This window comes from Charadrius vociferus, unplaced genomic scaffold, assembly GCF_000708025.1.
Source record: "Charadrius vociferus isolate BGI_N301 unplaced genomic scaffold, ASM70802v2 scaffold368, whole genome shotgun sequence".
Classification (NCBI taxonomy): domain Eukaryota; kingdom Metazoa; phylum Chordata; class Aves; order Charadriiformes; family Charadriidae; genus Charadrius; species Charadrius vociferus.
This window is the reverse complement of record NW_009649714.1, coordinates 326,868-352,096: the sequence shown is the minus strand read 5'-3', so window position 1 is coordinate 352,096 and position 25,229 is coordinate 326,868. Positions and strand designations below refer to the sequence as shown.

Here is a 25,229-nt window from a genome sequence, read left to right as displayed (position 1 = left end):
AAATAAAGGTAGCTCAAAATAGTAAGCCAAATCAGTTGAAACCTAAATGCAAATTCTGTGTTTTCTACCTTGGGTTGCTTTTACAAAACCTAAATAGACATGACTGTCCTTTTAAGAGGATTTGGATGCAATCCTACAATGGGGAGAAATGTGCTTTTATGTAATAATGTAATCATGTTTCTCATTATCAAGAAAAAGGGGAAAATCTAATTTTGACAACTTTAACTAGGAAAAAAATGCCTGTGACTCAGTAATTTGACCTCTTTTACAAGAGACGTTACAATATGATGTGCATCTGGAAAGAACACTCAGTCCTGCGCTAACGGGTTGTTCAAAGGGGGAACGGTATGTGGCAAACTTATTTTGAGGTTTCATTCTAAAACCTGAACTTTATTGTCAGGTGTAGGTAGTGGCAACGAAGGTGGAAGAGGCAAAGCTGGAGCTAAACTATTCCAGGATTTCCAGATGTTGAGCAGAATCTGGACTCACCCTTGGTGTTTGCAGCTGGACTATATTAGCAAAGAAAATAAGGTAAATTAGATATATCAAAATACTCTCTATTGAGAACTTTCCAAATAAGCCTTGCCAAATGCTAGGTAAAGTTTCGTCAAATTAATGGAAATCTTTGTTGCTGTGGGGTAATTTTGCTGCTGGTTTTGTCATATTTTTGTTTCTGGGTATGTTGTCATTCTTAAAACATTTTGCAAGGCCAACCCTTTGTAGAACTTACCATTGTTTAAATGAAGAATAAGCAGATGGCTAAAGGTTTAATGAAAGCTTCTGGATGAGCATACTTAATAAAATTTCTGTTTTTTCTCTTTTGAGGGCTATTTTGATGAAGACAGTCTGGATGAGTTCATAGCTTCGGATTCCGATGAAACTTCAATGAGCTTAAGTTCTGATGATTATGCAAAGTAATTGAGCTTTTATTTGTTGCTTTTCATTGGATTTATTTCCTTACCAGAATTTAAGTGATTTCTGTAAAAGTGAATGTTTATTCTTTTAATTTATATGTTTGTTAGAATACATTCTCTAGCAGTAGAATTTTTAAAAAATAATGGAGTATACTATGATACCTTTCTAGGAAAAAAAAATCCAAGGGAAAAAAAGTGAAGAAATAGTGTAGCTCAAGTGGAAGTGGCAGTGATAATGATGTTGAAGTCATTAAAGTCTGGAATTCAAGATCTCGTGGAGGTGGAGAAGGAAATGCAGAAGAACTTGTAAACAACCCTCCATCTGTTACAAAATCAGATGAAGGTGAGTGTAATATACAAGTAAATAAAATACAAGGCAGCTTCATTTTGCAAAAGGCGATTTGAGAGGGCTGTCAGGAATTCTGCTTTGTTGCAAAATGGCAAATTCCTTAATTCCATTAACTGCTTCTGTGCTTGCAGTTCCCACTACTTCTAATAATGTACTTATCCTGGAAAAACAATGGGCATCAATGCAGAACTCAGGGTCTTGTGGCAGGGCACCTGCACAGTTAATTTTTTTAATTCATAAGTACAAAACGATACAAAGTTAGCAGAGGATCTCTACTGCTTTTCGTGTCTTTTAAACGTATCAGGGAAAGATTAATGGAAGGATTAAGAAATATGCGTGTCATTCATTGTTGCACCTGCAATTTGAAATGGCTGCTGAGCAAGCAGATATAATGCAGCAGGCATAGCACACCTTTTTAAAGATTGTTATTCAAACTACTTATATCGGTACATTGCATTTTTGGATTTTCCTGTACTACTCTAGCTTATGTCTTGTATCTAGTGTCATAGAGCTAGTTTTCTGATTGCATCATTTATTGTGTGTCTAAACACTTTCCCTAAATAAATGATTTTTTGGGGACAGTTAAGGTGAGAGACATTTTTTTGTGCCCATCCCAAAAACAAGCATATTGGAAACATGTAAGGGGAACAGTGCGATTATGTGTGTGTAAAATATATAACACATACAGATAATACGTATTAAAATAATTACTTGCATTATAGGCAGGATGAGCTTCTGTCTCTGTATCATTTAAATGTTTACCTCTCTCATGCAGCCTTGTTCAATTTCATGTAGGTACAGAATTTCTAAACAAAGGTTCGATGCTGCACCAGATGAGGTTTGTGGGCAGACTGTCTCATTGCCGCTGTTGGGGACCCCTCTGCAAAGTTTAGGGCTGAAGACAGAAATAGATAGGTGGTGTGTATAGGATTTTCGCACAGCACATCTGGGTCTCTTATTTGGTTAACTTGTTCTTTCTTTGTTGCAGTATTGAAAAATACATTCTTTAAAAGCTTGTATGAAGGAAGGCCCAAATGTGAGTTCTGTCAGTTCTGTCTTGCACCTGAAATTTACTGGTGTGTCAGGATTGATTCTGAAAATGTAAATGTTTTGAACTGTTCGTGAGATAGACCACTTCTACTATAAGAAAATATTTCAATAGCTCAAAGGTTTTGTGTGAAAAAAGTTACTGTTATAAATCTAATTAATCAATTTTTATCACTTTATGCAAAGGAGGTTAAATTGAAGAACATAGGAATATCATAAAAGAAATTGAGTAGTATAAATCAGGATAATTCATGCTTCTTGTCTGCCTTTCTGATTCTAATGCTGAATACATGCTTTCTCCTGGTTGAATTCAGAATAATCATGAAGGGATATCGTTAAAGATCGGCACGGTCTGCATCTGACACCTTCGAGTGGATGATCCAGACCCCAACAGACTTGTTTTGCTAGGTGCATAGTTATTGTGGTGTATTTTTCCAATGACAAACTGAATTTCATAATTCGTTCTAGTACTTCTATATTTTTAAACAGTTAGGTCAGAGTAACAAAATTAACTTACAAGATAGCAATGTGTTAAAAATAGGATTGTTCCCATGTATGTATGTTTGGTTAGTGTAATAGTGTGTTAGCAGATCAGCAGACAAGAAACATCCTTAAAGAACTTTGCAAAAAGGCAGAATATGATGGTGGAATTTCTTTTTCTTTTTTTTCTTCTAGTGTGAATTAATATAAAAGGCAGGGGGAGTTACTTTCTTTTTCCACTATGCTAGTTTGTCTTCTAAATTAGCTTAGGAAATAAAGATTCTAAATCTGAGCCTAGCAGAAGTGAGAGGAGATTGTTTACGGGTTTTATTTTAAACACCTGTACTATTGTAACATTTGGAAACTTTCTTCCAGAGAATTCATCTTGATAGATGAACTAGATAACCCCAAAGACCACTGTCTTTCTTTTTCCAACAATTCCAGGTTTTTGTTTGAGATGCGAAATAATTTTCTGCTGCTTTTCAGTGGCTGTAACATGTATGGATGGGTTTTCAAAGATGCGTATGTATGGATGGTTTTTCAAAGATACAAAGCTGGTGATAAATACTCTTGGGGAAAAGATAAGAGATGGTAGAACCATTTGTCCAAATATCCTGGAACACAAAAAGGGGATTTGTGACTCTTATTGATGACTTGTGCTTTTGATAACTGCTAATCTAGTAATTGCTAATAGTCCAAATACTACTTTTTCTCTGCATATTGTCAACTCTTGTCATACAGTTAAGCCTAATAATGAGGAAACAATTCTATAGTTCAGACGTTTCAAAGCATTTAAATGGAGACCATGCCTATATCTTTTAAATTTTTTTTTACTTTTTTTTTTATAGGCAAAGCTACATCCTCTTCCAATCCTGGTAGCCCAGCACCAGATTGGTACAAAGATTTTGTCACTGATGCGGATGCTGAAGTGTTGGAACATTCTGGGAAAATGGTGCTTCTCTTTGAAATTCTTCGAATGGCAGAGGAGCTTGGAGACAAAGTGTACGTCAGTTCTAGAAATATTTTTAATGGCCTTATAAATATGTTAGTCTGACGGTGTTCTTCATTCAGTCTTCATAATGCTGTACCTCAGTTTTCAGAAGGAAATGTGCGTGCTACATTCACTTTTATCAGTGAGTTTTCCCCTGCTTGCATGTACTCCGCCAGAATCTTTCTCTGTGTCTAGAAAGGCTGTTTGTTTCAAAGGTAGTATCAGAGTGAGGAGGGAAGAAAAGTAAAGCAGTATAATAATTTAAATAACCTCAAAGGTGAATTTTGCGTTTCCCTGTTTCTGTTTCAGCCTAGTGTTTAGCCAGTCCCTCATATCTCTGGATTTGATAGAAGATTTTCTGGAGCTGGCCAACAGGGAGAAAACTGACAAAGAGAAGGCTCCTATTTATAAAGGTGAGTGTCACCTTGAACAATTGCAAAGCTAATAACTCTTTTTGCAAGTCTCTATTCAGTCCCAAGGGAATGGATTTGAAATAATTGTTTTCCTTAGAAGTATTGTATGCTCTGTACTATTGCTGAATTTGGAAGGATTATTGGTCTCCTCTGCAGGTGGTCTCTGCTATCCCATTATGTTCTCCTGCTTCTGATTTCATTCTGTATCATCCATGCTTAATATAGCCTAAGCAGATTAAATGTTCATCATCTGAAAGGAGAGAAGGCATTTTGCTAAATTCTGTACAGAAGTGATGTTATATGCTGATGCGTGGCAAATTCTGATCCTTCCTACTGGGAGAGAGATAATGAAGGAAAATTAGACTACTTAAAAACAGCATGTAGAACATGCAAAATGTGAATTTAGGCTTTATGTGTACTGCAGTTGATTGTTTTATGGATTTCATAAGGGAGCAAAGTATTGAATCAATTATTATCCTCGTGATGCTCCAATGGTGAGGAATTTCTTGCTAGCCAGACGTGTCCTCTGCGTATGATGTTTCTTCTGTTTACTCTCTGAGATCCTCCCAGAGCTCCTGATGGTGCAGTTCATCTTCATGTGAAGTTTCCACTTCCAGTATATGTTGATGGAAGAATTCCTTTGAATCTGCCATTCCTTTCAAATATCTTATTGCTAAGTGTAAACATGTTGAACAGTTGCATAAGAGAAATGTGGCTTAGTGATACCAACACCATAGTCAGATGAGGATCTCCCGTATCTCTCTGTTTTATTGTTTCTGGCTGCTGCTTCCTTAGCTTCCTCATCTGTATTTTATGGAGTTTGTGCCTTTAGTCTGAGATAATGTTTTAAGGGGTGGGGTTTTTTTCATTTGTGGTAGTTCTTTTGGTAGCAATTAGACTACATATCGTAGCAAGATTCACCATATAGAGACCTTCCTGACATAACTCTACAGTCTGTTTCTCATAATTGATTGTATTGAGCAGTGCTGTCTCCTAAAAATGCTATTTTCATTATAATTGATGGCACAGTGTGGTTTGTTTCGTGTACATGTACCTTGATGGCCAAAGAAAATGAAAGGTTACTTGTGAATTGGGGAGAGAAGAAACTCTTCTATCGGCTGTATTTATTATTTTTTTCCCCATCTGGCAAGAAGTAGCCATAACTCACAGGGTAATTAAACTCAGCGATTTTTCTGAATTTCGGTTCCAAAATGCTTAGACCTTGATTTTTGAAACCTCCTTTTGAGCATTTACTTATGAATGCTATTTGTATGGGAGAGACTGGCTTACACTAATTGTGTAACTACACAGATCAATTAGAAAAGTACAATTAGTACTATAATGCCTAAAGATTAGACGTAGTTTCTTTTTAAAATTAACTTGGGCTCCAAGTTTAAGGCATATCTCTACAAATCTGTATATGCAACTAGAAATAGTGAAAAAGAAGAGGAACTACCCCAAAAAAGCTCAGGTCTTTTCAAATACTTCAATTAAAATTTCACCTTGGAACATAATTTGATTATAAATTCATATCTTTAAATTGCAGTATATATAAAACTGCTTTGAGGAGTTTCATTTAATATCAGTTGATCTTTTTGTAAAAAATAACAAAATCTTCAGAAGAATGGGTAGCGATAGATGCTAGATACTCTTTGCAAGGTAAAATGATATTCACAGCATAGATTTTATTCTATTTTTGCATCATCTTAGACAAAATTGGGTTAGGGTTTGTAGAAGCTATTGCAGGCTTGTGGGTGATCATTGTCATCACAAACTCAATTGCTGTTACTTTCTTTCATGTTACATATTTTATATTTTGCTGTGCAAGCCTCACTATATCATTTTCAAGGCGTGCCTGTGGCAAGCACCTATAGCCTCCAAAAACATTCTCTGTCTTGAATAACCTATGGTCTTCTCCTATTGTTTTAAAAGTCAGAGTATTATATATTTTATGTTCTGTGTTTGTTCTTTCACTATTTAGAGCATTATGTATATCTAGTATTATCAGTCTCTTACAAAATCAGCATTTTAATAATTTGACTATTACACTACTAGGTGAAGGAAAATGGTTCAGAAACATTGATTACTATCGCTTAGATGGTTCAACTACAGCTCAGTCAAGAAAGAAATGGGCTGAAGAATTTAATGATGAAACTAATGTGAGGTGAGATCTCTTCTGATATATATGCTTCATTTTCCCTCTTCTTTCCTTTGTTCCTTATTTCTTTGTTCCTTACATTAGCTTAATGACCTCTTAAGGCTAGGTAGAGAAATACCACAATGTTGTCAGGTGCAGAAGTTGCACCAAAAAATGTGCACCAACAATAGGTTTGTGGCTTCCTGAGATTGCTTCCATTTGTACTGATCAATACTTGTTCAGTGTTTCCTTGCTGTTTTCATTCTTGTTTAGAAAAAAAAATTTCTTGTCTGCAAAAAAATTCAGATACGACAAAGAGACAGTGTCATTCTGGAGTTATCCTGAAAGTTTGCTAGCCAGGAAACAGTTTCAATAGCATGGAATATGCCTGTTTAAAATTATGGTTTAATTTGATATAACTAATTTTATTAGAGTTTGAAAATGAAATCCAAAAATTTTTTCTTACCCACCAGTTTTTGTTAACATTTGGTTTGCAGAAGGCCCTGATCTGTATTTCTGGGAGTGTGTGTTTTGCTAAAAGTGTTGTCCTTGTAAAATCTGCATCTGGTTTAGGCTTAATACAGTATTTTAATGAATTTTTTGAGTTATTTCAGTGTGTGAACAACTCCATAGTAACACAGCAACATGGGAACAATAGTTTTTTTCTAAAATACTAAAATTTTGCAACTTTTCTCTGTTCCAGAGGCCGTTTGTTTATTATATCCACTAAAGCAGGTTCCCTCGGAATTAATCTTGTGGCTGCTAATAGAGTAATCATCTTTGACGCTTCTTGGAACCCATCATATGACATCCAGAGTATTTTCAGGGTTTACCGCTTTGGGCAGAACAAACCTGTGTTTGTGTACAGGTTTTTGGCTCAGGTAGGTTTCTGTCTGATATTTTTGCGATATTCTGGTCCTGCAATCAAATTTGTAAACTGTAACTATTTGGACTTGTGTTGAAGTCTGTAGTGGTCCACGCTGATCACGTCATCTTCCGGCCCTAATCTCATAGCGGTATTTGGCCACTGGAGAACCTCTCGAAGGAAAGATTGGTAGAATAAATAACAACTGAAATTATTGACTGTTGAGCCCACCTTGTCTGACACTGTGTACACAAATTCTGGAGTTCCAGCAGCGATTCACACATCCAGGCTCAGACTAGTGTTCTCGGCAGAATTTTTTATAAAAAGCCATCCAGTCATGATTTGAAAACTTGTATCACACCCTGCAGATACTAGAGATATGTGTTAATTCTGATGGTCACCAATCTGTGCTTTTATTTCTGTTAGGAAGTATCTTGCTTCATCTTCTAGTTCTTCAGGTGTTACAGACTGAAGACCTTTTCCCAGTAACAGTACTTAACTCTTGATCAAGTCACTATTTACTTGCCAACTTAAATAGATTACTTCTTATAACACGTTACTGTCAGACATGGGTTTTTTCTTCACGCTTCAGTCTATTTTTGTACTTTTCTGTGTGCACTTTTGAACTGTTGATATCCTTTTTAAATTACGATGTTCAGAACAGGCTGTGCTGTTCTCATACTTCTCATAGTCATCATCTTTTTAAAAAAAAATAATTTCCTTTTTTCATCAAGGATCTAATTTTTTCATACACAGCTGTGATGAATTAGACTTGACTGCTTCCCTTCCCCTCTACTCTCCACCCCACGATATGGTATCTGTTTTCCTTTTCACAGGCTGCTCAAAGCAGCGTAATAAGGTACAAACTGTGGAAATTGCCATTTTTTTGTCATAATCCTTCTTTAGGGAATTGAAACAAAACTGCATCTTTTCAAAACACTACTGAAAAAATCCATTTCTTACTCTCATCAATAGCTAGATGACATCTGTCACGTACACAATTCATATTACTTTGTGTTTGCTTCCAGAAGGGTTGGGGTTTTTTATTTTTTTCTCATCAAACAAAGTGTTTTAAGGTAACTTTGTAGATACGGGCTCAAAGAAACGAGGGAAATAGAGCACTGTTATGTTGTTATTCTAGTTCTTTTATATCTATTATTTTTTCTCCTGTACAACAAGAAGGTCTGGTATTTGTTTGAAAGTGAGTGTCTTTGTTTTTTAGGGAACAATGGAAGATAAGATCTATGATCGTCAGGTAACAAAGCAGTCGTTGTCTTTCCGGGTTGTCGACCAACAGCAAGTTGAACGTCACTTTACTATGAATGAACTTACTGAGCTGTACACGTTTGAGCCAGATTTGCTGGATGATCCTAATTCAGAAAAGAAAAAGAAGAGGGACACACCAATGTTGCCAAAAGTAAGTCGATGCACATCACTAGGAATTATATGCTGTAAAAATAATTTACATCTGTTTAAGGGCTTGGGATATTTGATCTTGGAAAGGGAAGAGTGCTGTGTTTTCGCTTTAGAGCAGTATTTTTCACTTCGAATGGAGGTGAGTAACAGGTAACACAATAAAATATGTAATATGTAAAAATATGTATAATGAGGTAGGTAATGAATGAGTTTTCCCTCACTGTAATTGACAGTGTAAGAAAAGATCTTCAGTTAAAAGACAAAAATTTTAAATCAGAACAAACAAAAATACTTCTTTGCACAATTTGAGAGGATAGAAGTTTTACTGCAGGAAACCGTGGAAGCCAAGATTCAGATTAACATCTGAGTGGGTGCTGGTGACACCTCCCATTACCTCCATTTGTGATAATGAATCTGTGAGGTGATACTGGACTTCAAGGTCTGGTTTGTATCTCCCTAGGTGAGACTTCCTAAGAGTCACATGAACCCACGCTCTCCTTTGCCAAGCGTTTCCGGTTGTTAGTTCCTTGTTTAACTCTTCTTGTAGGGACCATTAATAGAGATACAATAGGGATAGGGGAAAAGTTGCACTTATTTACTGTTCAAGTGAGGAAAATTGGACAAGCTAAGATTTTGTAAGCTATTTTTAGCGTTGCCAGTACTAGCAGAGACCAGTGACATTTTTGTAGACAGTCATTTACACCATTTGCACAATTTAGTGAGAATGCTGATATTGTGTACTCTGAGATAATATGAAGTAGTGATGTCAGACCTTTTTCCAACTTGGTGCTAAATGAACTTTTAAGATCCCAGTGGTTTGTTTTCACTGAGGCCTGCCTAAATCTATTTGTAATGGATGTGGCATGTGTAGTAGTGGTTCATTGTCACTGCTCTATGCAGTGGTGGTTCACTGTCCTATGTGATACTTGGGGAACAGAAAAATTTACTAACTGAATTTAGAAATAAAAACTGTAACTTTTACAGTGAGGCAGGAGTAAACTGTGGGGGAAAGGGTAACTGGTTCAGTTATTTTATTCTTTTTTCCAAGTTAGTTTGTATTTAAGATCAGTTTAGTACTTTGTCTAATTTATATTCTTCCTGTATGTTATTCATTATTAAACTGTTGTGCAATTATCTTTGCTTCTTACCAGGTGAATAGCTAGTGAATAGTAACATGTAAACACGTGGCCCGTGGTTAGTTAACCGGTTAAACTTCTGAGTTACTGCTGTGTTTAGGTCATTACACAGTCTGGGTGTGGGGAGAGAGGTTTTCCGGTTTGTAAATCTATTCACTTCCAAGGCAGAATGGTATGTTTTCCATTCTAGACTATCTGTAGACCATTATAATATAATAAATCGTGGTCAGGCATCACAGTGGCATTCTTCATAGTTAAGCCATTCTCTGAAACAGTCTATTAGACCACCTACAGCGTCGGTGCAGCTGCCGGGGGGATTTGGGAAGTGTTAGCCCTATAAGTATTAGTCACTGTTACTCATGCATATTAAAACCCTTGAAAACAAACTTTAATGACTGCATCTAAGCTCTTTATTACAATGTTTCTCACTGTAAGCAGTAAATTGTAGATAACTGAAAATTTTATTCTACATTTTTACTATGTTGAACATTTTTATTTTTTTTGCCTCCTAAATCGTCTTCCTTTAGGTTGTAATTAAGAGTATTTATTTTATCTTTTTTACATTCTTAGTTATTTTATGCCATATGCATATATGCTTCCACAAACTTGTAGCTAATGCATCACCACTTGCTGCTGCTGCTACTTATTTTTTAAAGAAATAAAAATAGGTCAAAAACCTGTGAAGCAGCTGAGTATGTTTACTCAAAGCCTTCATCAGTCCAGTGCAATAATTATATTCTGAAAGTTACTTGTTTTCTTTTACAATAATAAATCAATTAATGAATGAATTATAATGTAAAAGAAAAAGTTTATAAACTCCAAACTTACTTTATCATTCAGTTTTAAATATTAAGTTCCATATTAATTCCTTTCCAACCATCGGTATAAGGTTTGTGTAAGTTAAGTTGAATACAAGCTTTTAACCAAGTCCCTGCCTGTAAATAGAGCAAATCTGGGTACTGGAATTCTCTTTGGTTTTCTTCATGGCTTTAGAAAATGGTATTGAATGGAATTTCATCCTTTTAAAGATGTGCATCTTAGTATGTACTGTGTGCAAATTTCTAATCCCTTTTTTTAATTTGTTGGTTATAAATAAATAAATATAAAATAAATATAAATAAAAGGCTGTAAATAATCAGGTAGATTCATATGATTTTAGCAGTTGCTGTAGTTATTTGTTGAGAGCGGGGCTTTGCATTGCTGATAGCCTCACAGAATGAACTTCTTTACTTTGAGGGTAGTGGAGCAGTGGCAGAGGCTGCCCAGAGAGGTGGGGGAGTCTCCCCCTCGGGAGCCATCCCAAACCCGCCTGGACGCCGTCCTGTGCCACTGCTGGAGGTGCCCCTGCTCTGGCGGGGGGTTGGACTAGATGATCTCCAGAGGTCCCTTCCAACCCTGACCAGTCTGTGATTCTGTGATTCTGTGAATGTGGGGAGCGAGCCATGAACCCCCAAATACGCTTTCCCTTTCTTTGTCCTCCTGAATTAGCCTTGGTAGCGTGGAAGAGTCCTGCTGGACTCTGAGTTCCCTCAGCTCCTGTGGAAGTTGGGAGTTGGGAGCTGCAGGTGTGAAGTGTCGTTGGGAGCACATAACTCCGGTGGCACGCGTTCCACTGGTGGGCAGAGCAGCCTGCGGCATGTGCAGTACCCCGTGCGTTCATGTGTCCTTGGTACAAGTACTTAAAAGATGGGTAGATGTGGTGCTGAGGGACATGCTTTAATGGTGCTTTTGGTAGTGTTAGGTTGATGGTTGGACTTTATGACCTTAAAGGTCCCTTCCAACCTAGACGATTCTATGATTCTATGAACCTGTTGGATTGGGTCCAGAGGAGGGCCACAAAAATGGTGAGGGGATGGAACATCTCTCCTGTGAGGACAGCCTGAGAGAGCTGAGGTTGTTCAGCCTGGAGAAGAGAAGGCTCCGGGGAGACAAGCCTTACGGTGGCATTTCAGTACTTAAAGAAAATACGTGGGTTTAGCGGAATATTTTTATTACGAATGTTGTTCACAGGAATTATTAAATTAGTCTTAACTTCTAGTGCTTGATTTCATTCATCCGCTATCCCTGCAGAGCTGGAAAGGACTACTTTAGAAATTCAGCCCAAAAAGGTGTAACAGGTGTCTTTAAGACTGAGTAATCAGTATAAAGTATAGAAATAATTACTGTGTATAGGCTATGAGCTTTATGCAAACATAGTGACTCATTATCTAACGCAGACTAAAGGCATAAGCCGGTTTTCTTATTATTTCTGTAAAGTAGCAATTCAAAAGGAAAAGTTGGTGTAAAGTGAGAAAATTCTGTTTAATGTATTAGGATTATATTTCGGCTGTTCCATTTTATTTTGCCCTGAATTTAACAGTGGATCTGGAGTCTTTTTTTTTTTTAAATCAACGTGATTTATGACTGGGCTATTGTTTTGGGTTTGTTGTTTTTTTTAAAGTAGGTTCTCGCAGACTCTTAACACTCGGCTCCCGGAGGATTGTGTACTGGGGTAGACTTGGCTGATGTGTAGCTAACAGGAAGAAGGTTTTTCACCACAAATACTGATGCCGGACTCGGTGATAAGTGCATTATTTGTGGCTTTCCTCGGCCAGCGCGGTGCGTGTTTCAGAGCAGTATATGTGAGGTGGGGGCTGGACAGAGATGACGGGGGGCACTGCGTGTCCCTCGGAGCGGGTGCTGTTGCCCCCCCTTGTTCCTTGCTCGCTCTTCCCCAGATCAGCGTGTGCAGTGGATGAGAGTCGCACTCACATTTTTATGTGAAATGAAAACTTGGCTCGGTCGAGGTCATATAATGCAGATTGGAAAAGCAGATTAAAATAATAGTTCAGATTCAGTTGGATATAGTATATCATTATTTTATACTACCGCAGGACATAGCCAGGGCATGTGTTTTACTGTAGTTTCGTACTAGGGGACAATTTTGTGAATTTTGGAAGGCTGTTGATCTCAGAATCAGAAGAATTTGCTGCTTATTTAAATTTATTTTTATTTTTAACCTCGGTATTAAATGTTCAATTGGTTGAGGAAAAACTTGTTTATGAATTACAACGTAACTCACATTCCTTCATGGAAGATTTCCTTTCTAATACATTTATCTCTCCATAGCGTTTAATTTCCATCAGGATGTTAAAAAGACAAGACTTTTTTTAAAATTCAAAACCTTTTTATTATATCTTCATTTTTTCATTCATCACCAGGATTTCACCTTAAGGCTTATAAAACAATTGACAATCATCATTTGATCAATAAGCTAAACAAATAAAAAAGAATGCTTATTCTGATGATTTTTTTGTGTCTGAGGGGAATTTATTATTTTTTTCATTGTAAAATTAAACAAACTAAATATCAGTATGTTCCATATCCCGGTTTTCAAGCTCCATCATTAAAGTTAATGCAAAATAAAGTTTAAACAAAGAAAAGCAAACACACAGTTGGATGTAATTTAAACCACATTTTGAAGACTGTGTTGGCTAAGTGAGTGTGGATTATATTCCAGGATTGTTTTCAATAATAGTGTTACCATGGAAATTAATGCATATGCATGTCCAGGAACCCTCCACACACTGATGTACAGCTACAGTATGCTGAGAGCGTTTTAATTGTGGTAGCTTACTTTTGTAATACCTTCTCGACTTCTTCACACACTTCCTCTAGATGTTTTCGTCATATCCTATTAGTGCATCCCTCCTCTCTCTCTGCCTTCTCTCCCACCACCCCAAAAATACCATTATTTGCCCTTATGCCTCATTAGTTACGCAGATATTACGTTGAATATTTTGTTGAGGAGCTGGCGAAGAAAGCATTGGTTCAAATTTAGGGAGACCAGATAGTAGAAGGATGAAACAAAGACTAGCTTATATTATAGGTTAACATATTTGAGTTTTAAACACACTGAAACAAACGACTTTCCGTAGCTGTTGTGACAAAACCACCGGTCAGGACTTCCACATGTGGTTCCCAGTGTTGCAAAAATCTGTTTGCTTGTGGGTATGAGCCATTCTTTCCAATCATTGTTCTGTCTAGATTGTAAAATGTCAGTTAATCATGGTTTATATTCGTGTCTCTGCAAATGCCGAGCAGAATAAGGACGTGATGTGGAGTGGGTCTGTAGGTATTCTTTTAATTCTACTGCAAAAAGTATATTCAGTGTATTCACTGTATTCGCTGCGGTTCATTTCAGGAGTGGTCCAAAAGTTCAGCGAGATAAAGTTTTTGCATTACGACTCTTAGACTGAATGCTGAAGTATATTGGAAATCTGGCTCATAGCAGTGATTTGACCTTTCTTAGTCCACATGGGTGGGGGATTATTTATCTCCACGTGTATCTTAACAGTTTTAAGAGAGCAGCCTTTCCTGTTGGATGCTGATGGACAGTTGATGGACAGAAGTGCTACTTAGTGTTTTAAATGCAGTAGAGGTGCTCCTTATATATTCTAGATGGAGATTATTGATAGGTCCTCTCCGGTATCCAGCCCAAGCAAAGGCAAAATCACTGAGCACGTTCCATTCTTTTTAGGTTCTTAAACTGCATTTGTTGTTGTGGAATCTGAGTGCATTCCTGTGGTTCGTTAAGTGATTGGACTGTCATCTCTGTAACAGATTGTTAATCCATTACCCTCCCTCTGAGGAAGATGGTACTTTTCAATTATTGTTTAATTTTGTTTCGCTGTGAAGTGCTCTGAGCTGCTCTTTGTGAAATTGGGTGAAAGCAGTACGTTAGGCACGCACAGAGAGTAAATATAGTAGAGCTACTGAGTGACTTCTCATTTTATCGTCTCTTAATTTGAACAGGATACAATTCTGGCAGAATTGCTTCAAATCAATAAAGAGTATATAGTTGGGTATCATGAACATGATTCACTCCTGGACCATAAGGAGGAAGAAGAACTCACTGAAGAAGAAAGGAAGGCGGCATGGGCAGAATACGAAGCAGAAAAGAAGGTAAAGTTATCTATATCAGGTTTACGTGTATGAAAATAACCTTTCCAGATTTAACTAGCGCTTACCTTTTCAATTTGTTTTGGGGACGTTAATTTTCTCATAGGCCAAGAAATATATGTGAAGCAAATTTTGACATAGGAAAAACGGAGATACCGTGTCTTGTTTGTTTTTTCGATGCTGGTCTTTTGTGCGTATTTTCTTTGTTACTTTCATTTGAAAGTTACTTTTTCCTTTTACGCATGCATTTTTTTTCCTGTTTCCTAATAAAACTCAACTGCTGTCCCATGTAATACCTCTCTTACCATTTGAGGGAAATTTCTAACTCCATTAAAGGTATGCAATTGATTTCAGAATTTTTTGCCATGATCCCACGAACATACAAGCATCTGCCAGAAAGGGCCTAAAAGCTTGTGGTTTTTTTGTGTTATTCCCCGTGTCTTGTTTATTTGGCATTTAAGCAGGTGGTAGAATGAAGAAAATTGTAAATTGGCTGCGGGTTTGGGATTTTTTTTACTGTAAACGGAATATGATAACTTGGTGTAACTCGAGTTTAATAGCAGAAAATTCCTGGAAAGGCAAAGTTTGGTATTCAGATCTGATCACTAATCGGAAAGTACAAAAAAGTGGATGTATAAGTTACCACTGGCATCTTGAGTGAACAACTGACAAATGAAATGAAGAAGGTTTTGTGAGGGTGAAGAAATAGGAAGATACAATACAATAAGCGCTGAAACTGCCCTATGAGAAATCCATGTGGGAGATGAGCTTTAGATTCCTGCTAATAAATTATGCATTTCACTTCTTCAAAATTTGATTACAGTCGGGTCAAACTCAACATTAAGTAGTGAGTTTGCAATATAAAAAGAGCATCTTAAGCAAGTTAAGATACACTAATAAACTTTGTTTATTTTTTTCTTAGGATAGCAAATAATTACAGTTAAGCTAAACTCCCGTATTACTCAAGACTAGAACTTAGGTTCCTCTGTGATTAAAACGTCCTTTTGAATTGAGGTTTGGAAAGGATCTTATTATAGAAGAGTTACTCAAATGTAAGTGCATTTTGTGTTTTTAAGGGCTTGACTATGCGTTTCAACATGCCAACTGGGACCAACATGCTTCCCACAAATTTCAACTCTCAAACACCCTATATTCCTTTCAATTTGGGTGCTCTGTCAGCAATGAGTAATCAACAGCTGGAGGTAAGTAGCAATCCAAGGCGTGTAACGTGTCTGTGTTGCTGTAAGCATGCATGTATTTTGCTGGCGCAAATAATGGTTAATGTCATTCTTAAATATCTTTGATATTTATGTATCCTAATTTTAATAGGATTTTTGTGTGGGTAGCTATATTGAATCTAACCTGTACGCATATAAACCTATACCTGTGTAGTATCTCAGGCTTCTGGAAGATTAACTGCACTCTTTGCAGACGTTAATGACCACATCTAGTTTTCTACCCGCATCTCTCTCCCGTCCGAGAAGGAATGGGAGAGAGGAACGCCTGCTCTGTTCCTCAGTTATCCCAGGTCTGGGTTTGCCATCTTGGCTGAAGGAGCTGAGGGCGTTTCACCCTAATAAGATGCCAGGCTGCAACGGGCAGGAGTCGAAGCACAGTTGTCTTACGATACCTACTAGCGTCTGGAGAGGAGCCTGTGCTAAAGAACCTCTAACAAAGTGTGCAAATCAGGGCGACCTGTGTCAAATATACCTGCGGAATAATTCACAATATACGCCAGTATTATGCGAAAATAGATAATTTAGCATAAGAGATAATATTTTGACCACGTAGAATGAGTTGAGACTGTAATGTCATCAGAGTCACGATCACAGAAAGCTTGCCTGGGTAGAAATGTAGCACTCCTGTGATGATCTGAAAGCCTTTGGGTACAAAACCAGTTCTTTATAAATACTGTCCACTGTACCAGTTGGCAGATTTATACGTGCTGTCCAGTTACTCTATGCTGAAATTCAGTGGTGTGGAAGCTTAGACTCACTGGCTTATGCGAACTGAAAGAAAAAAGTAATTAAAGTCTAGGTACATAAGGCAAAGATGAAGAGGCCTTATAAAAGGTTGGCAAAGAAATGTATTCTTTGTGTCTGTGCTTTATAATTAATTTTCTGGTGTTTTCTCAGGACCTTATTAATCAAGGAAGAGAGAAGGTTGTGGAAGCAACCAACAGTGTAACTGCAGCAAGAATTCAGCCCCTTGAAGACATCATTTCAACCATAGTGAGTGAAACGGATAACTGTAGGTTCAGATCAGGAGATGGGAAAACGTTAAACAGTCATTCAGCTAATGAATTGCATTATTAAGGAATATAATTTCCAGTTTGTATTGACGTTTATCCCTGCAGCTTGCAGTGACCCTTAATGGTAGCTAGGTGACATAAAGCCTTAGAAGAACAGCAGTGTATATCCATAGTTATTTGCCATGTTCTGAATATGCTGATTTTCTACAAGTAAGAATAATAATTATACACAAATAAGATGTATTTCCTATATCTTGTCCTTATCTATCTATCTAGGGCTGCCACATTGCTCACTTGCTCCTAGTAATCTAGAGGTCTATTACCTTAATTAGCAGTTAGAAGACTAATTTTGCATTTAATGGAAATTGGGCTGTGTTTTAACTCTTGATGCAACTCTGAACCTAATGCCAGACCTCAGTTACCGCTATGCTTTTGTTAAAATGACTAGTGCCAAGAAGGTTTTGGTTTTTTTCTCCTTTTCAGTGGAAAGAAAATGTAACGCTCACGGAGAGCCAAGTACAGGCGCTGGCACTAAGCAGACAGGCAAGCCAGGAGCTTGATGTCAAGCGCCGAGAAGCCATCTATAACGATGTCCTTACTAAACAACAGATGGTAAAATCTCTAATACTTACTTGATCGACTGTCCGTGTTTGAACTGGGATGTTGAGTGTGGACTTTGTGTGTGTTCATAAAAGAGAAGTACGTGTTTGGGTACATAAATAGGCGCTTACAGAATGTGTGTTTCAGTGGGTTGGGTGTTTGCTGGCATTGTGTGACGGTGTGCGTGACGTAACATCAGGAGATGGTGACTTCTGCGGTCTGTTGGATTGCGTTGCTCAGCCTCATCGAAGGAGACTCCATGAGAAGTTCATTTAAAAAAAAAAAAAAAACTCGCCTGATTTTTCTGTTGAAGGAGTTTGCTTGAAGGTCGTGAGGCTTAGAGGGAAATCTGATTCCCAGAGCTCAGAAAGCAACTTATGAAACGCACATCTTAGAAAGTATCGGTAATGGGTTTTTAGCTTAGAATTATTTTGCAAAATCTGAAAGTTGCCCAGATTATGTCAATGGGAAGAGTTTTCTCTTAAGCAAACAAACATTTAGTGACAGTCGCATGCAGGACTTTCAAAGGGATGATAAATGGTACCTGGCAAATAATGTTGTAACTTATACCTGGGAATAATTTCACAGTATTAGGTAAGTTGCTACGGCAACGTGCATTAATGCTGCATGCAATACAATAGGCGAGTCATTAGGAGAACGTAGCCCTAAATGGTGTTACTAAATGGTTTCTACAGTAATCAGCTTGTGAATACCATCCCATTAGTGATGGTGATAACAATGGTGCTTTTTTCCTTCGGCCATGCTATCCCTAACAAATTGATTTTAACTCTGAACTTGATACTTGCGGCATCGAGACGGGTCACGCGGTGGTAACAGCTCTGCTTTCCCTCCGCAGTTAATCAGTTGTGTTCAGAGGATACTTATGAACCGAAGACTCCAGCAGCAGTACAATCAGCAGCAACAGCAGCAGATGTCTTACCAGCAAGCAGCAATGAGTCATCTCATGATGCCAAAGCCTCCCAATTTAATCATGAATCCTTCCAACTACCAACAGATAGATATGAGAGGAATGTATCAGTCAGTGTCTGGTGGTATGCAGCCACCGCCGTTACAACGAGCGCCACCCCCAATGAGAGGCAAAAATCCAGGGCCTTCCCAAGGGAAATCAATGTGATTTTGCACTAAAAGCCTAAAGGATTGTTAAAATCAGAGAAAGAACTTTTTATTTTTTTAGGAATCAATGGCTTAACAGAACTCAACTGTAAAAAAATAATAAAAAAGTAATAAATAGTTTGGTTGGTCCCCTTAAACGCCATGTTCCATATTAGCGTTTCAGCTTTGTTTAAATAGGACATAATGTTTTTCCCTGTTGTCAGTGATGTTGCCTAGAATCTTCTTACATATGTTGAGTACAGGAGATAACAAGTTGTTTTCAGTGAAAACAAGTCCTCCCGTAACAGTAGCATCTCCACAGGTTTCCTGTCTAAACTCCTATGCTTGCTTTTAGTAGCTGCGAAGCTGTCATCGGATTTGCGAAGCTTAGGAAGGACTGCAGGTCTGTATGTTTCAGTATAACATATGTGAATTGTAAACAGCTGAGTTCTTGATTAGAGTTGATTCCTCAAATTATGGAATACTTTTCCGCTTACCCATTTCTTTATATTAGTGGGAATACTATAACAGAAATAGTCTAGTTTCCTTCTGACTGAGGTCTGGACTCGTACTATATCATCTATGCCGAATGGAACATAGGAACTGAAAATACTCTTTGAAACAGAATTGAGTGCAATATTCTTGAATACTACTGCTCTGAAACTTTTGAGTCATGCAGTTATATAGAAACTGTATACAGCCTTAAATAGCGACTTGGGGAAGATGGTTGTTCTTCCCTAGTCTTCTGCCATTTTTTATTTTCAGTTTTCTGTGATGGAATAACAAATGGTGATCTTAAAGAGTTGGAGATGTTTTTCCTTCACACGCTAATTTACTCGTTGCGGAGTCCAATACAAAGCACATTTCTGTTAACTCCTTAATGCTGGTGCTACTGTCTCTTCCCGTTGCCGGCAATGGGAGACGGGCCAAGAAAATGAAATTCCTGGTATTTTGGGGGTTAAAATAGTGATGGTGGCCAGGGTGAAACCCTGTTACGGAAACAACTTTAAAATGGCAGAACCATTGCTGATTTAAAATCAATACAAAGAAAGTGCTGCAGCAACTTCCAGAGCTGCCAGAACAGTGAAATAACATTTCCTCTATTAGTTAAAAGGTTTGGTTATGCACTCCTCCCCGTTCCCTTTCGTTTGTGTGAAAACAGAATTTTAGTACTCAAAGAGCTTGATTTTTTTTTGTTGTTGGGTTTTTTTTTTTTATGTAGACCAGAGATAAATTTCTGGTTTATTATATATCATTAGCACTCTCTTTACCCACCCCTTTTGTGCTTGTGAAGATCGAATTAAATACAAATGGGACTTTTATTTGAATATAGTTTGGTTGATTCTCCCTCCTCCTCTCCCCCCCAAATAAAAAAAAAAAAGTTTATAATCTGGGGGTAAAACTGACGGGAACACTTGAGGCGATGGTGTATCGATGACAGAGAACTCTGGAGAAACGAGCGGATGGAGACGTTTGCTCCGCGTATCGCTGGACTCCTCTGACTTCCTGACATGAACTAAAATTGTTTTGGTTTCTGGAAAGTTTCTCGCAGGAGTTTGAGTTCTTGCCCTGAATGGACAAGTGGTTTTTGCATCTAAATATGCAAATCTTACGCGATATTTCATTTTGTGATTGAAACTTGGTTGGTGATCCTAACGAAGCTTGTTTGATCTATTGCGAAACCAGCTAACAAGTTGCTGTCTTGGACTCTTATTACAAGATACCACAGAAGAACCTCAGTATGTTCTAGTGCTTTGCCAGCTCTACAGTTCAATTTCATTGGGGGGGGGAGGGGAGCAAAAAAAAAGAGAAGAAACAAAATGTGAGACTTTGAGACAAACATTTGAAGGCAAATGTACTCTGGGCAACTCTCACCGATATTCCTACGTGTCGCGAGTAAGAGAAGTACTTTCTACCAAACCTGGGAATGTTCAACGGAGTTTTACAGTAACTCAAAGACTTAAATGTGGAAGTTTTAGGCAACATTTAAAGGCACATTTTTTTTCATTCTGGACAAAACTATGGATAACAGAAGACTAACGCATAAGAAGAAATCAGAGATAAGCATTGAAATAAAACTCGGACCACTTTGCATACATGTTTCTCACTTGACATTTTAGCTGCATAACGATGTGCTTTGAGTATAACATCAAGCTTTAACAAATATTTAAAGACAGAACATACATCAATAAGATAATAAAAGGCTCATTTTTATATTTGTTTTAGATGTTTTAACTAGATGAAATGGCTTAAGATGACAAATAAAAATGTTGCTTGTAAGACAGTTTTGCCTGCTAAATTCTCCACATTTTGTAACCTGTTTATTCCTTTGGATGTAAAGCGTTTTTGCTTAGTATTGTGATATTGTATATGTTTTGTCCCAGTTGTATAGTAATGTTTCGGTCCATCAACCAGCTTTGGCTGCTGAAATCATACAGCTGTGAAGACTTGCCTTTGTTTCTATTAGATGGCTTTTCAGTTCTGTATTAAATATCTTAAGTACTATAGAAAAGGTGTCACCTCTTCCTATAAGGCTGTTTTGTAATATATATAAGGACTGGAAATGTGTTTTTAAAAAGAAGAAGCATTCAAGTATGACGATATACTATCTGTGTTTTCACCATTCAAAGTGCTGTTTAGTAGTTGAAACTTAAACTATTTAATATCTCATTTAATAAAGTGACCAAAATACATCAACGTGCCTTGTGCTACATTCGCAATACAGCGCTGGCTCCGCAGGGACGCAGCCCGAGAACGCGGCTTTGGAGAACTGCGCTGCTGCGCTGGGAGCGTGGGCTCTCGGGTGTTTATTCTGCAGTCACTGCATGTAGCCATTCATTTCCTTCAGGGAAAACAGTTGTGGTCCAGGTTTGCAAATTCTATGAATTAACAGCAGCTTCTGCAGCCAGCCTGGCTGTTGAAGAGTGAGTTATCGCCCAGCAATGATAAACAGTGAAGAGTGAGCTGAAGTTCTACCTGGGCAAATTAGAATAACCCACTTGCGGATTTTAACCTTATAATTGTACTTTTCTCTTTCTTAGTTATATAATCCCGCCCACTGGGCAAAAAAACCCCTTTCCTGCACACAAAAATCCCATCCCTGGAGGTGTTGAAGGCCAGGCTGGACGGGGCCTTGGGCAACCTGGTCTAGTGGGAGGTGTCCCTGCCCAGGGCAGGGGGGTTGGAATGAGATGATCTTCAAGGTCCTTTCCAACTTAAACCGTTCTATGATTCTATGAAAAATTGTGTGATCGTTGTATTTTAAATCTGCCCCTGTGTTCGTTCCCTGTACTTGAAGCTTTTCTGTGGCTCCTGGCCGGAGCCGCAGCCGCCTTACGGCCGGGGATGGGTGCGCTCGGGGCGGCACGGCTGGTCCTGCCGGTGGCTGAGAAAGGGCAGATGCTGTGGAAATCGTGTCTGCTGTGACAATAATCAAATGGCGCTATACGGGGCAGTGTGGGCAATGTGGTTTTAGATATCCCTGTAACTTCTAACTTGATTATGATAAAGGGCAGCGGGAGGCCCGTGCACGTGGCAGAGGCTGGATATTGGCTGTCCGTGTCGGGCTGGGGACCATCCTGGGACGAGTCCCCTGTACAAAACCGGCCGGCAAGGTGCTCTGATGCTGAACAGTGGCTTTGTGGTGTGTCAGGCGCTAACTGCTTACCCTGCGGGATGTTTTTTGTCTTTACCTTAAAAGCACAACCGCTCCGGGCAGGGTAAATAAAAGCAAATTCATCAGTTCAAGCAAAGTTCTGGAGTTGGATAAATTTTCAGCATTTAAGGAAAGACAAATGTCCTAAACATTCCCAGCTGGAGATGTTTGGCAAAATGCTGGTGTTGCAGCATCAGCCACGTAAGCACGCAGCGTCCCAAGTTCCCTTCCCAGACCTGCTCGGGTGGTGCAGTACCCCCATGTGCACCTTCGGTGCAGTGGAACGTACCCAGGAGATGTGCCGTAGCATAGGGCACTGGCAGGACTCCCCCCAGAATGTTTTTGGGAGAGCTGTGCTGCTGTGAACGGTTGAGAGCAGCAAACCATGGCTTCGGAGATGGTTTGGGTCTCAATGGCGTCCCCATACCTTCCTCCAGCAACAGTGGGCCGGGCGCTCTGCAGCCACGGGTCTGGAGAGGCTCCGGGTCTGCCATGTGCACGTGGGAGGAGTGGTTCATCCTTCACCCCCGCGCCTGCAGCCGCTGCGCCGCAGACACCCAAAAAGCCATTTTTTTCACCCCATTGCAGCTCCTGAACCTGCTGTGCCCGGGGAGGCGGTGGCTTGGAGGGAGGTGGTGACCAAAGGAGGGTGCTGGGAAGGAGCTGAGGCCCGAAGCGGGGACGCTGCCCTGGAGAAGGGCAGGGGCTGTGGGGGATGGCGAGCCTGGGGGAGGTGGGTCACCCCCTGGGGCTGTGCTCGGCCGCTTCCCAGGGCTGCTTTCAAAAGCCACCTGGGCTTTGTGTTTAATGACCGGCGCGCACGAAAACTATTTGAGATGCTGAATGTGGAACGGTAATTGATACCCGGGGCATTAATCAAAGCTTAATCCAGTGACAACAGCTGCTTTTATAATGGAACTGCACAAAGCGCGTTTCTCGTTTTCCCTGCTGGTGGCCCTCAGCAGCAGCGCGGGCGGCCACGCGGTGATCTGCCACATGTGGTCACAGGCATCCTGGTGCTCAGTACAGCGAGGGAAGTGCATGACTCAGTCCTCTTGGTTTAAGTTCCTCTCTACAATTCCCCTTTACGCTGCCCTTGTGGCTGCTGGCGGCGCGTGGACCACGATCTCCGGTGCTGCATTCCGCTATTTGTTCTCCCCTCCTGACCGCAGGTGTGTTTTGTCTTTACCTCCAAAGCAGGACGAGGGGCTGCGTTTGTAGAGCTGCAACCTCAGAAAGCGCTTTTTCGGCGGCACTGCCCGCCGTATCCCCCCCCGACCCCCCGAGGAGCTGAGCTCTGTGCCTGCGGGTCTCACCATTCTCTGCTGTCACCGCTGCCCCGGGCATCTGCAGCACCCGGAGAAGCAGCACGTCGCCCCTACCTTGCATGTCTGCCCATCAATTACCTTCAGCACAGGTCCCCACTGTGTTCTTTCCCATCTGAGTGGTTTTCCAGCGAGGCTTCGGCACTGTTTTGTTCTCCAAAGAGCAGAGAAATGATTTACCCACATCAGCTGTTTCATAAATGGTACTGAGATATTGGGTAACCCGAATATCACCCTCGGTGTATTCTATGTCCTGTGGCTTAGGGGGAGTGCTCAGTAACCTCAGGTTATTTCCTCACAGCACCTTGGTCATTATAAAGCTTTCGGATTGAGCTGAAGCCAGACTTTGCATGAGGTACCCGGGATCATCTTCTCCCACCAGCGCCATCCCAAGGGGTGTGGATCTCTCCTGTCTCGCCATCAACAAGAATTTCACCCCTTCTCCTTCGGGGATGCTCCATCCCTGGGTGCCCTTTTGGGAATATCTCAGCCACGGGCCAGCAGCTACAACGCATCTCTGGACGTACTGACGGGTGGGGCTGCACTGAACCAGAAGGACGCCTTCCCTGCCTTTCGGCGCTGAGTTTCCGGACTTCCTCTCCAGTTCTGGGCTCTCCATCGCATCCTCTGGGGCCTCTGCTCCTTCCCCTGACAGAGAAAGGAGCTCTAAGCTGCCTGTCCCACCCAGGAGAGTTCCCTGCAGGCAGTGCAGTCTCCGTGAGGACATCCCCAAGGCCACATGTGCATTGCCACTTGTTGGTCTGTCTCCCCAGCCGCCTCCGAGACCGTCCCCGTGCCTCGGATCACACACTAAGGCTGGGGAGAGGGACACTTCTGCTGGGTTTGCGCTGTGATGTGCTCAGCGCCATGGCGGCTTCACACCGAGGGTTCCCCTCTCTTTCTGCACCCCTCCATAGCGAGACTCAAGAAATTGCCCACCTCTCTGCCACCGACCTCCTCCCTTCTGCTTTGCACAGCTGTTCCCGGGATAACGTTTCCCTTCCAACGTGCCCACCCCTCTCGGGTGGAAGGAAGAGGGTTGAAAGCGATGCCTTTTGTCCTGTTTACTGGGCTGTTTTCAGACCCATGGTTTTTTGCATGCAAAATAGTACCGGGGGGTGAAGGGCGCAGCGGGGTTTCTGTGGGACGGTGGCCTTTGCCTTCCCTTTGGGAGAAGTTTTTCCATTGGCTGTTGTAACTTTGAAGCACACGGAAACGATGCAAGCTGAGATCCTAAACATATGTTGACGTTTCCTTTTGCTAATTTAGGACAGAGTCTCTTAGGTTGAAGCATCGCAAACATATTTTCCTCTAAAACTGTCCCAGCAGGTGCAGAGGAGCCCCTGGAGTGCGTCCACTGCCACCGGAGCAGACACCTCCGGCCGAGGCCCCGTATGCTTCCCCGGCTGCAGGGTCCATCTGCCGGCCCCGTAAAAGCCTCAGAGCTGCAGGAGCGGTTGGCGTCTCCAGTCGGCTTTCGGCTGGGGTAGTGGCTGGAGAAGGGGACGGTCCGCTCTGCCACAGGGACCGGCCAGAGAGGGGAGAGCGTCCATGTGAAAACACCCACTGCGCATCGCTGGCGGCTCCCCGGCCCGA

The 25,229-nt window shown here is 40.3% G+C and overlaps 1 protein-coding gene across 1 annotated transcript in view; it reads left to right on the top strand.

The window, feature by feature from the left end:
- ATRX (alpha thalassemia/mental retardation syndrome X-linked) overlaps positions 1–18,771 on the top strand; it is a 66,723-nt gene extending 47,952 nt beyond the window's left edge. Inside the window, 13 exon segments of the mRNA XM_009890713.1 lie at positions 401–531; positions 826–914; positions 1,085–1,257; positions 3,639–3,792; positions 4,091–4,194; positions 6,250–6,358; positions 7,035–7,212; positions 8,419–8,613; positions 14,543–14,692; positions 15,766–15,891; positions 16,825–16,920; positions 17,424–17,552; positions 18,397–18,771. Coding sequence (XP_009889015.1) covers positions 401–531; positions 826–914; positions 1,085–1,257; positions 3,639–3,792; positions 4,091–4,194; positions 6,250–6,358; positions 7,035–7,212; positions 8,419–8,613; positions 14,543–14,692; positions 15,766–15,891; positions 16,825–16,920; positions 17,424–17,552; positions 18,397–18,675 — 1,913 coding nt within the window. The 3' untranslated portion in view covers positions 18,676–18,771.
- The last annotated feature ends 6,458 nt before the right edge of the window (positions 18,772–25,229 follow it).